General features: G+C 35.8%; 1 protein-coding gene and 1 pseudogene across 2 annotated transcripts in view; one reads left to right on the top strand and one right to left on the bottom strand.

Annotated features, from left to right (window-relative positions):
* The window catches only part of XKR9 (XK related 9), a 49,938-nt gene extending 37,435 nt beyond the window's left edge, over positions 1-12,503 (top strand). The window contains exons 2-3 of one of the 2 annotated variants that reach the window (XM_047727797.1): positions 2,985-3,205; positions 11,766-12,503. In XM_047727797.1, the coding sequence (XP_047583753.1) occupies positions 3,094-3,205; positions 11,766-12,394 (741 nt within the window). In that variant the 5' untranslated portion in view covers positions 2,985-3,093 and the 3' untranslated portion in view covers positions 12,395-12,503. The remainder of the gene's footprint in view (positions 1-2,984; positions 3,206-11,765) is intronic. The other variant, XM_047727796.1, reaches the window with a different exon arrangement.
* Positions 4,631-6,006, bottom strand: LOC125098734 (60S ribosomal protein L30-like; annotated as a pseudogene).
* Positions 12,504-13,532: the final 1,029 nt, after the last annotated feature.

Here is a 13,532-nt window from a genome sequence, read left to right as displayed (position 1 = left end):
TATGATCAGGCTGTTGAATAGAACAGAGCTACACACTAGATTTTGGGTTTACTTTGGTCTGTGAGAAGAAACTGCATCCCAAAATTTTAAAGAAAAACATATGTATGTTTGTATATGTATATGTTATATATATATACACACACACACACACACAAATACAATGAGAGAATAGAATTTGACTGCAAAAATGATAATTAAAAATATTTAAAAAAAGAAATTGATAAGATGTTGGTTGAAAGAGAAAAGAAGAAAAATTAAAAAATATAAAAGAATAAAATAAAATTTAAAAAAATTAACTTTGAAAGACTAAAGAATCATGGGAAAAAAGCCATGAAATCTGTGTTGTATTCCTCTAGTGCTGGAGTTTTGCAGTTATCATTGATTGATACACTTGGTCTTGGCTGGATGTTCTTGCTGATCTTTTGGAGGAGGGGCATGTTGCAGTGATTCTCAAATATCTTTGCCCCAGGGGGAATGGCACTACCCTTGCCAGGGGCCAGCCTAAGTAATCTGCTTGGGTTTGCCTTGGTAGCTTTTTTTCCCCCTGAGAGCTCTCCGTACAGCTTTAGAGGACAAGAATGAAAATGGTGGCCTCCCAGTCTCTGTCTCCAGAGACTGAAAGCTCAGGGCCCCACTCCTCAGCGAACCCTCAGAGAAAAGTAGTCAGTCACTCTTGTCTCCCTGGTCTCTGGCATACTCTGTGCTCACCTGGCCTGTGACTGAAAATTTCTGTCTCTGGCACATGACCCCATTTGGAGTCTCCAAACCCAGCAGGTTCCTGCGGTGCCCTCCCATGCCTCTCCTCCCGGGAGAGAAAGGAGAGTCTGCCTGGATCTGCCGCTTGTTGGGTCTCTGCATGAAGAGCAGTGGCCCGACTGTGCTGTGGATCATGATTTATGGTAATGCTGAGCTGAGAACCCACTTCTTGGCTCAGTCTTTGCAGCCAGCTTCCCTACTCAGTTATCTGGGAGCTCTTCTACACTCAGGCAGCCTCAGGCTTTCTGTAACCCAGAGGGTCCTGAGACCACACTGTCCTTGCAAGGATTCCAATCCCCCCACTTAGCCACTGGAGCAACATCCCTCAGCAGAGCAGACTTCTAAAAGTTCTGGTTTTGTGCTCCCACAGCTCTATCACTTGCTGGTAGCCAGCTGACAGAGGCTCCCCCACCCCCCAGCAGTCTGGCTTCCCGTATATCACCTCAGATTCACTTCTCCACACATCCTACCTTCCAGAATGTGGTTGCTTTTCTGTCCATAGAATTACTGCTATTCTTTGATTGCCTGTTGTGTTCCTAGGCATTCAGAATGGTTTGATAATTATCTAGCTGAATTTCCGGGACCAGATGAAATTTAGGTCTCCTACTCCTCTGCCATCTTCTCCTCTGATCAACACATCTCAGATTTGAATATATTTGGAGATAGAATCAGAACCAAGGGAACCTGCTGAGGAATTGATTTTTAGGGTATGAGAAAAAAAAAAGTTGTAAATTTTTTCCATGTTTTTGGTCTGAGCAATATGGTAAATGTTAGTACCATTTAATGAAATGGGAAACAGTGACAGAAGGGGCCAACTGAAATAAGATATATATGACTGCCATTATTTTATAGATGATGAAACTGAGGAGTAAAGAGTTTCAGTAAACTTTGGGCTAGAAGCCCGTTTGCCTTTTTGCTAGACCCAAATTTCTTAAATATCTCCATATGTTTTATTACTAGTTTTACTTATGATGATAACTCATGTTCATTTTAAAATTCTTTTTAAAAAAAGAGCCCGAGCAAGGGTGTTTTAAAAGCCTTTGAGAAATTACATATTTTCTAGGATGGTAATGGTCAAAGAGCCTAGCACCTTGCAGATATCGGGTAATTGTTTGCTAGGTTCAGTCTCATCTTCAACTTTGACATTTTAAGAGCATGTATCTGTCTTGTAGTTAAGATAAATTGTGTGAATTGGGGGCAGCCGGGTGGCTCAGTGGGTTAAAGCCTCTGCCTTCGGCTCAGGTCATTATCCCAGGGTCCTGGGATCGAGCCCCGCATCAGACTCTCTGCTCGGCAGGGAGCCTGCTTCTCCCCACTCTCTGCCTCCTTCTCTGCCTACTTGTGATCTCTGTGAAATACATTAAAAAAAATTTCATGAATTGAAAATTGCTGTTTGTCTTTCAGAAAATAGTGGTTAAGACTGGGAATCATAAGATCAGGTTTGGAGTCTTGGTCTGATCTTTACTTTTAGCTAATCACTCTATCATTCTCATTCTTAGTTTTCTCATCTGTGAAATTGGAATAATACTTATTCTTCTCACATAATTACTATGAATATGAATTGAAATCATGTGTTCTCAACAGTGCTAGCATACAGTGCCTATCAAATATGCAATTAAAGTTTATGGAGTATTTTTTTTAAAGTTTTTTTTAAAATTCATTTGAGAGGGAAAGCACATGCATGAGCAGGGAGGAGGATCAGAGGAAGAGGGAGAGGGAGAAGCAGACTCTGCTAAGCAGGGTGCTCAATGTGGGGCTTGATCTCAGGACCCCAGCATCATGACCCATGCCAAAGGCAGCCACTGAACCGATGGAGCAACCCATGTGCCCCAAAGTTTATGGAGTTTGAATTGCAATAAAGCCATCATGAGATATTCAGAGTTGAAAGAAATTTGTAGTGGAGAAAGTCTGTGGGAAAATTCTGTACTATTTTTAAAATAATTTAATTTTTTTATTAGAGAAACCATGTATGTGGGTGCATGAGTCGGGGGGAGGGGCAGAGGGACAAGCAGATTCCCCTCTAAGTGAGGAGCCTGCTGTGGGGTTTGATCCCAGGACCCTAAGATCATGACCTGAGTTGAATGAAGTCAGGCACTTAACCAACTGAGCCATCCATGCACCCCAGAATATTCTGTTCTTAAACACATTACTTTTTCCAGAATTATTATATATATTAACATACATGTTATAATGAATATTTTACTGAAGGTGAATATTTGTGTTTACAGGTATTGGTTTGCCTTGAAAAAGGGTTATCACGTGGCTTTCAAAAATATCAGCAAAACTGATAACTTTATAGAAGAACAAATTGATCCACATAAAGAAGTTATAGATAGAATGACTGATTTGAGCATGCTCAGGCTATTTGAGACCTACCTGGAAGGCTGCCCACAATTTGTTTTGCAGCTCTACATCTTTCTGGAACATGGTCAAGCAAATTTCAGTCAGTGTAAGTCTTTCCTAACACCCTATGTTAAATGGATCCTCTGAGATTTTTTTTTTTTTAATTTTTGTGTGGGGGGTGGTGGAAAGGGAGAGGGAGAAAGAGACTCTTTAAGCAGACTCCATGCTCAGCACAAAGCCCAATGTGGGGCTCGATCTTAAAACCCTGAGATCCTGACCTGAGTTGAAATCAAGAGTTAGATGCTTAAGTGACTGAGCTACCCAGGCACCCCTCAACTACATAACTCTTTGAGAGGTTTTAGAGGTTTTCTTACAGTTTCTTTCTTTTAAGAATTATTCATTTTTTTGAAAAAAGTATACTGTGGAAATATAAAAAAGTATATGAAGATATATTGTTTCCTTCACCTTCTTCCCATTACTTCTTTTGTCTGCCAAGAAAGGAAATTATTATTGTCAGTTTTTTGATGCTTCTTTCAGAAAAATTTTTAAAAAGCCTATATTCTTTTTTCCTCTTTTTTCTTTTACAGAAATGGTAACATAAAAGTTGTGTTTGCTTTTTGCACTTAACGGTATGTCTTCGAGATCTCTCTGTATCAATCCACAAAGAACTCCCTCATTCGTTTTTATTATCTGCATAGTATTACAAATTATGGATGATTTATTTAACAAGCCCCATATTTATGTTAATTTAGGTTGTTTCTAATATTTTGCTATTGTAAAAAAATGCTGCAGTGAGTAATCTTATGCAGGAATCATTTTACATGTGTGAAGTATATTCATAGGGTAAATTCCCAGAATTGGAATCATTGGGTGAAAGTCCAAATGCCACAAAACAATGAAAATTTTGTAACTAGTCAATATATTGCTCTTCTATAGCAGATTTCGTCATTAGGGTAAAATGTTCATTTTTTAAGGGACAATTAATGTTTTCATTAAACCTTTTTACGTATCTAATTTGAGATGTTAAAAAAAAAAACCCACTTGCTAAGTAATAGCCCCAGTTTTCATTAATGACTCTGGTTCTATATACACTTGGATTCAGCTCAGAGGAACAGATTATCATTTTCCCTGGAGATCCTTCTATGCTAGAGTCACCTGTGAGATCAGTTCATTCCCTCAGTCTTCCTATTTCTCATTTCCCATAAAACTTTAGACTGTAGTCCCTTCTAATATTTTTACCTTTACTTTGTTAGTCATATATCAAAGAGAACCTACTTATGAGATTTTTTTCCTTGTGATTCAAGGAATTTGTGGGTTTAGACTTAAAAAAGTTCTATATCATACAGTTCCTAAGCTAGAAGTTCAGTATTTAGAACTACAGCCTATATTATGTTAGATTTTCTGATGATTTCAAGTAGTAAATAGCATCCAGACCAGCAATGGGATCCAGTAACTGCTGTCTTTATTTTAAGGTTCTGTCCTTGTCCTTTAGTTTCTTCTTGAAGTAAGAAGTTGAGGTGTTAGTTAAAAATAGCAAAAAATGAGAAATCGAATTATAGACCGTTAGTATAAAAAATGATGTAGCCATTAGAAATAGCATTTATAGATAACTTTTAATATCATAGGAAAGTAATTCTAAAATAAAGTTGAGGCAAAAAGTTTATGAAATTTTCTATTATACTTTTTTTTTCTTAAAGCAAACTTTGGTCAGTTTTATTAAAGAAAAATTTTGCATGATTTACTACTACTCTGCCTATTCTGGCATGCTTCTAATGATACCAGAATAACCTAGGTCAGTGATAGCCAGTGTCAGACCCTATAGTATTTCCCACATGCTGTGCACAATTCAGTATTATGGCCACTGTAGTATCGGACAACAGTTGTGGACAACATGGAGTAGTATTCTATTTTAGATTTCCTCAAGGCTGGGCAGTTGTTGGCGAGGATGACCAGTTTCGTTTTGCCATGTCTGATCATTTTCAGAGTCCACTTGTACCCCAGCATGTACTCTCCACTTTTCATAGTGAGTTGGAATGTAGAGTTGATTGATTCCAGCAACTTTTTCATCTTCTTTACAGCCGCCATCTTTTTGCCATAGCAGTTGCCAAAATGGCCAGGAGAGAGAAAGGAAAGAGTTCCCACAATGCAAAGCTCTTCATTGCCAAATTTTCTATCCTACTTTAAGGATACAGAGAAATTATTATATAAAGAATCTGGAAGAAAATATGCAAAAATGTCAACTGTGGCTGCTTCTGGGTAATAGGATTAGGAAAGGTTTTATTTCATCTTCTATAAACTTTTCTAAATTAAAAAATTTTCTCTGCTACTCATATATTATTTTGATAATCAAGATGAGTAAAATGTGAAAAAAATCAGGTTATATATAGAAGTACTTCAGAAGACTGAACATATTCTTTTATCTTTGCACTCTCCTGAAATTATACTAAAAAGAGTAAAGGAGTAAACATGGTATAAACCCATAGGGACAAAGAGAATGTAGAATAGAATAGCAGATTAGAGTATCAACAAATGTTTAGAAGATGGAATGCAGATGGAAAACAGATTATTTAAATAAACTCTACCACTGAAAGGCTAAATTATTTGAATTAATCCTCTCTCTGAAAATATGTAAAACAATTGGATATTTTCAAAAGTCTGCATACACATGAAAGTGGGAACACAGCAGGGTTAAGTAAGACTATGAAGGCATTTATACCTGGAGGTTTTTTGTTTTGTTTTATTTTGTTTTTTTTTTTTACCAAAACTGTAAGTAGCAGATTCAGTTTTGATAGCTTCCAGTGTGTGGACTGAAGACAAAGCTCAATCCTCATAAGGGAGGGACATCTGATAAAAAGATCTAATCTGTAAAACTGGTACTCCAAAAGGCACCCTCCTTAGGGCAAAGGTGTGAAGTTACCTACCTCATTATCTACTTTCAAGACACAGCAAGAAATATTGCCTTGCTATTGAGTAGAGCAGGGAAACTTAACGTATAACAGTTTTGCAATCAAAATTCTCAGTTTTAGTCCCCAAAACAAAACAAAACTGAAAACAAACTAATGAAAGCCAAGGTATGAATATAGTTTAGAGTGGTCCCAGACTGACAGTGACCCTAGCCATCTTGCACAAATAAGTATAAATCCTCCCTGGAGGAATTCATTTTCTCTCAGGTCTCAAATAATTTTCACAGATAGTTTTCCAAGGAAAATGAATGGTTTACAGTAATTTATAGCACACACACACACACAAAAGCATCATGAGTAAGAACAGAAAAAAAAAGCTTATTAAGTCCTTAGATATTGGAACTTAACAGTTACAGAGTATCTGCATCCTATGTCAAAAGAGGTAAGTGATGAACTTAAAAATATGGAATAGGAAACTATAAAAAATGATATTGTGTATTTGAAAAACAAAAGAGTACAATTTATGAGAATGATAAAATTTAAGAATTGAAATTTACTTAGCAGATAAGGCATAGCGGTATAGGCAGTGATTCAATGCTAGATCAGAAGAAATTTTCAGATTATACTATATAGAGACAAAGAGATGGAATATATGAAAAAGATATTAAGAGACATGGAAGGCGGGATGCAAGGTCTAATATACATCTGAGCAGAGTCTGTGAAAGGAGAGGAGAGGAGAGAAAAAATGGAACAGTAGTAATTTTGAGAAGTTAATGGCTGAAAAAATTCAGAAATGATGAGAGTCAACTACCCACAGATTGAGGAAGCCCTTCATCTTACAAGCAACTAAGTAGAAAGAAATCCATGCCTTAGCATATCACTACTAAAGGAAATTCCAAAGAATGTACTTCATATAGAACAGAGGTGTTCCAAAATGGAAGGAATAAAGAAGAAAGAAATTAGTAAATATGTGGGTAAATCTAAATGAAGATTGACTGTAAAATAAAATATCATATGGTTAAGAAAAAGTTAGAAGGAAAGTACAAGACAGTGATAACATGTAAGTCTGGTAGAAGATAATGGAGTTAAAGTGTTTTGAATTCCTTGTATAGTCCAGAAAAAAGGCAAAGCAAAGGTGGATCTGGTTTTTTGGAGTGTAAAACTTAAACACTTAGACCTCATTTAAGAAAAAGAATATAATATAAAAAATTAGGTATTGTGTTAGTCTGTGTAGACTGCCATAACAGAATTCTACAGCATAACCATTAGAAATATATTTTCTTAAAGTTCTAGAGATTGGAAGTCTAAGATCAACATGTCAGCAGAGTTGGTTTCTGGTGAGGGCTCTCTCTTTGTGTTGCACATGGCCACCTTATTGCTGTTTCCATACATGTCCTTTTCTCTGTGTGTGGAGAACGATCTCTGGTGTCTCCTCCTCTTCTTATAAGGATACCAGTCCTATCATACTTGGGCCCCTTAAGGACCTTACTTAACCTTAATTATCTCTTTAAGGCACTATTTCAAAATGGAGTCACATTGGGGTTTAGGGCTTCATCATACGCATTTTGGGGGGAATACAGTTCATAAAAGGTATGAAAGTAAACATTTAAAAAAATAAATTACAGTAAATTACATATATAAAAAAAGCTGACAAATTTCACAAGAGGAAGAAAAGTAATATATCTTTATTGTTTTGATAATTTTGATTTTTTTGGTTGCATACTGATTGACTTTTGATTTGATAATTTTATAATACAATTTTTTTAGAGGGAATAGAAAAATTCTGTTTTCTAGCATATTTGATTGAAAGTTGTTTTTTATTTTAACTTGGAAAAGCTTCTTTTAGCGTCACAAATTATTAATCATATGTATATTTTTTGGATTGTTAAGTTTGGAAAAACACTGGCAGTTTTTTCAGTTGTGTGGTATAAGTTCAGAATATATCACTTTTTTTGATGAAATAACTAATTTTCAATACTGTTTGAAGTGACAGTACTAGTTTATTATTGATGTCTCGTTTAGTAAATATTGGTAGTCTTAGGTTTTCTTCACAGGTGTCAGTAATGTCAAACTCAGAAATAAAATAATAATTTGTTTATGTATAATTTGACAAGGTCATTTCAGACTGAGAGTAATACATAAACAAAGATATGGTTTGGTAAAGACAAGGAATTCAGTTTGGATAGAGTGTGACTTAATGTTAGGTTAGCTAAATGATTAGAAAAATATAGTAGAGCAGGTAGATTAGTAAGAAGTGGGAAATAGTGTCAAACTAATAGTGTCAACTGGATAAGACTAGATAGACCATTATACCTTAATGTTAAGTAATCAAAGGCCCCGTTGGTGGAAATATAGTCAAGTGTTAATATCAGGCAAACTGCCGGAGAATCTTAGCTCTGTCACTTAGTAAGATCTTAATTTTTTTTTTTAAGATTTTATTTATTTATTGGACAGAGAGATCACAAGTAGGCAGAGAGGCAGGCAGAGAGAGAGGAGGAAGCAGGCTCCCCGCTGAGCAGGGAGCCTGATGCGGGGCTCGATCCCAGGACCCTGGGATCATGACCCGAGCCTAAGGCAGAGGCTTAACCCACTGAGCCACCCAGGCGCCCCAGATCTTAATTATTTAACAGATCTTATAAACATATCCTTCTAATCTAAACTAAATGTATTCTCAACTCAATTTCCCTTAGATCTCCAAAATGACCACACTTCAATACACCAAAGGAAAATATAAGAGAAAGTAGGAGTAGAGACAGGGCATTTAATCAACTGCGGTTAAAAATGCCTTATTTTTCCCAAATCTTATAAAAATATATGACAGAGTGAATACATTGCTTGGGCTTTCCTAGGCTTGGAAGGAACCTGGGCAAGTGTGAGTCCCTGAAATTTAAACCTCATTACGTTTGTTATAAATCTTTCTATGAAGTAAAACATTAATATTAAACTTTGATATACTAAATATGCATATTGTGATTTCTAGCAAAACCACCAAAGAATAAACCACAGTGACTGAAGGATGTGGGTTATTAGAATGAAAGGGTAAATAAAAATGGCCATACTGAGCCCATCATTATAACATCCAGAGAAGCAAGGATAAAGATAACATTCTATAAGATGTGAGAGAAACTGAATGGCATTGAAATTCTTAACTGTAATACTTGAAACTAAGAGCTTATAGATAGAGCAACAATTTTAAAGTTTCAATGGAAAACATTTTTAAAGAATTTTAAAAGATTTTTATTTATTAGAGAGTGCATGAATGGGGTGGCGAGTAGAGGGGTAGAGGGAGAGGAAAGGGAGAAGCTATGCACTCCCCCTCCTTGCTGAGCAGGGATGCTGATGTGGAGCTCGATCCCAGAACCCCTGACCCAAGTGGAAGGCAAATGCTCAACTGACTGAGCCACCCAGGCACGCTGAAACCATTTTTTAACTTTTTTTTTTTTTTTTTAAGATTTTATCTGTCTTCTATCTATCTATTTATCTATCTGAGAGGGAGAGAGGAGAGAGAGCACATCAGGGGAGGAGCAGAGGGAGGAGGACAAGCAGACTCCATGCTGAGCACAGAGCCTGACTGGGGGCTTGATCCCAGGACCCTGAGATCTTGACCTGAACTGAAATCAAGAGTCAGATGTGACTGAGCCACCCAGGTGCTCCACGTTTTTTAACTTTCAATTCTGTTTCTAGCAAGACTGTGTATCAAATGTGAAGGTAGAATAAAGACATTTTGAGACATACATGGTCTCAAAAATTTTTCCTTAGGTGTTACTTCTCTCGAGAATATCTGGAGAATGCTTGATCAAAACATGAGAATAAAGCAAGGAAGACTTGAGAACAGGAAACCGGAATTTAACACCAAAGAGAAGTGAACAGAAGTTCTGGGAAGGCGGGAAGCAAACCTTGAGAACAGCTACCTTAGATCAATAGGATGCTATTCTTAAAAAAAAAAGAAAAGGAACAAACTAATAAATGTGTATATAGGGGAGTTTTACTAATTAATTAATTTGAAGATTTTCCTAAGAAATAAAAGCTTATGAAAAACCAAGTAAAGGAAAAGTGAACAGTTTTAAAAGAAAGGAAATATATCAGTGTAATACTTGGCTGAGCAGTAAAACAAACAAACCAGTGCATATGTAGTTACAAGATAAACACCAAATACTGACTTTTACCAAAAATTGTGATGTTACTCTGTTGGGCAGATGGAGGGAGAGGAAAATGCAAGAAAGGTGTGTACTTATGTATGTGCTAAATTTTCTTCTTTCCAAAGAGGAAATCAAGAAGTAGTGTCTAAAGCAGATAAAGTATTTTTCTTTCTTTTTGTTTTGTCTTGTTTTAAAGTGTTTTATTTACAAATACAACAGTAAATGTCAGAAGAAAAGCTAGAAGAGTTTTAGCGATTTCTTCTGGGGGTTGTGACAGAGAGGTGAAGAGAAGTGGAGCTTAGTTACTTTTAAATTTTATATATGTAATAATTTGTTTTTGTTTATTCAATTGTTATGTATTTATGTATTAGTTCAGTAGAAGTTAAAAACTAATTAGAAAAAAGGCATAGGACAATTTAGCAGAAAGCAGAGCTTTAATTAAAATATATTTGAATTAGGGGTGCCTGGGTGGCTCAGTGGGTTAAGCACTCTGCCTTCAGCTCAGCTCATGATCTCAGGGGCCTGGGATTGAGCCCCACATCAGACACTCTGCTAAGCAGGGGGCCTGCTTCCCCCTTTCTCTGCCTGCTGCTTTGCCTACTTGTGATCTCTCTTTCTGTGTCAAATAAATAAATAAAATCTTAAAAAAATTAAAAAAATGTTTGAATTAAAGAAGAAAGAAAAAAGTCCAGCTAATTGTATAGTCCAGAATGGGATATGCTAAAACCGGGAGAGTAGACAAAGGCATTTAAAACCATCATAAACTTTTTCAGTAGGTCAATTTCTTAAAAGTCTGCCTTTTTATCCCAAGATATAGACCTCCAGTGAGACTAAATGGGAAGGAATAGCATTCTGTGTTCTGCTTTAAATTCTTTTTTAACCCTCTAATGCCTTTGCTTTCAGTTTTATAAAAGTTTCCAGCTCTGACAGTGGGGCTAGTGTCATCCTTTTCAAAGCAGTAATGAACTTCTGTTATTTGTTGGGGAAAAGAAGGGGTAAAGATGTCAAGTCTATAGAAATTTGTAAGTTTTAGAATATATTTATTTATTTGATTCATCATCTAAAAAATGGGCAATTATACTTTCATGAAAATTTTCTATTTAACCTCCCTCCTTTCTCCCTTCCTTCTTACTGCTGCCCCCCATTATGCTGTCTCTTGGTGAATTAAGTATATGTTCAAGGTCAAAGCCAAAGAGACTGGAAAAGCTCGGACTGTAACTGTAGTCTCTTAGAGGACTTCCAGAGTGTGTAGTTTCCATTATACCAGTTGCTCAATATAATTTGTACAATGAATTTATTTAAAATCTTACAAAGCAGTCTAATATAGCATTGAAGTACACCAATTTTGAAATCAGGCAGATTTAGCTTCAATTCTCAGCTCTCTGCAACTTGCTGGTTGTATGACTTAAGTAATATGTGTATTTTCTAAGCATCAATTCTTTCATATGTAATATGGGAATATTAATATCTATTTCAAAGGAGTAGATGAGATGAGTATATAAAGTACCTGATGTGTTTGTGGGTGTGTGTATGTACAGATAAAGCATGTATGGCATACAGTAATTTAATATTGCTGTTATTATTCCTATAACAGTATATCTATTTTTTATTTTTTGTTTTGTAGATGCAGCCATTATGGTCTCTTGCTGTGCTATTTCTTGGTCAACTCTTGATTATCAAGTAGCTTTAAGAAAATCCTTGTCTGATAAAAATCTTCTTAAAGGATCCTGTCCCAAATTCACATACCTCTTTTACAAGTTATTTACATTATTATCTTGGATGCTGAGTATTGTACTTCTTCTATTCTTAAATGTTAAGATTGCATTATTTCTATTGTTATTTCTTTGGTTTTTAGGGTTATTGTGGGCATTTAAAAAGCAAACTCAGTTTTGTGCTTCTGTAAGTATGGAATTCTTATATAGAGTTGTTGTTGGATTCATTCTTACTTTTACTTTTTTTAATATTAAGGGACAGAATACCAGATGTCCAATGTTTTGCTACTATATTGTAAGGGTACTGGCCACAGTGGGGATATTGGTTGTGTTCTGGGTTTCCCCAGTCTCTGTTTTTAATTCAGACTATTTTATGCCCATCAGTATCACTATAGCTCTTAGTCTTGTCCTTGGAATTATTTTTCTTATTGTTTATTATGGGACTTTGCACCCAAACAGAAAAGAAGAAGCAAAACCTGATGAAATTGATGGAAAAACAGCTCAAGGAGATTGTAGAATGAAGTATTTTATAATGGACTAGCTATTAATTTGTGAGATATGTTTTCTTACTTCTTTGTTTCATTGATTAATAAAGAAAATGTTATTATATGTGTTCTTATTTTTGCCCATTTATTTTTTATTTTACCTTTAATTTGAGATCATTTTCAGTACATTAACTATGACTGTGAGAGAGCTTCATAATATTTTATTATTTAAATTAATTTCTCATTTGGTTTTAAAGATCTTGGGTACTCAAATACATTTCCATCTTGCCTAGTAGAGTTGCCAGCTTGAGCCTGAATTGGAAGAAATGTTCTGGTTCCCCCAAATTAGAAGCCTAGAATTGAGCTTCCCTTCAACTTTTCCCTCATTTTTTCTTTTTTTTTCTTTTTTATTATTATGTTCAGTTAGCCAGCATATATTACATCATAAGTTTTGTAGTGTTCAGCAATTTATTAGTTGTGTATAATACTCAGTGCTCATTCCAATACACGCCCTCTACATTCCCTCATTGTTTCAGAACTAAAACTAATGCTTGTTGTGGAGAACTGTGAAAGGAGAAGAGCAGAACGCTCATTTCTCTTTTCTCTATTTTGTTGATTCAGTGCATATATTTTGAGTTGGGGGCAGATTGGGTAAAGAAAAGGGAAAAGAAGGAAAGGGGGAAAAAGCAAAACATCAAGTTTACTATATTTGGGGGAGGTAAAGATTTTATTTATTTGTCAGAGAGCAGCAGGCAGAGGGAGAAGCAGACTCCCTGCTGAGCAGTGAGCTTGATGTCGGACTCCATCCTGGGATCCTGGGATCATGACCTTAGCTGAAGGCAGACGCTTAACTGACTGGTTAAATTTACCACTTTTAAGTGTACTGTTATAGCATTAACTAGCATTCACCTTGTGTATCTCTATAACTTTTTCATCTTGCAAAACTGAGACTCTATTCCTACTGAACAACTTTCTGTTTCCTCCTCTCCAGCCTCTGGGAACCACAGTTCTGTTTTTCTGTTTCTATAAATTTGATTACTTTAGGTAACTCATGTAAGGGGAATCATAGAATATTTGTTTTTCGTGACTGACTAATTTCACTTAGCAATATTCCCCTCAGGTTTAATCATTTTGTGGCACATGACAGGATTTCCTTCTTTTTTAAAGCCTGAGCAATACTCTATTGTATATATT

Source organism: Lutra lutra, chromosome 4 (genome assembly GCF_902655055.1).
Source record: "Lutra lutra chromosome 4, mLutLut1.2, whole genome shotgun sequence".
In the NCBI taxonomy this organism is placed as follows: Eukaryota; Metazoa; Chordata; class Mammalia; order Carnivora; family Mustelidae; genus Lutra; species Lutra lutra.
The sequence above is the reverse complement of the archived record's forward strand: the minus strand, read 5'-3'. Positions and strand labels throughout refer to the sequence as shown.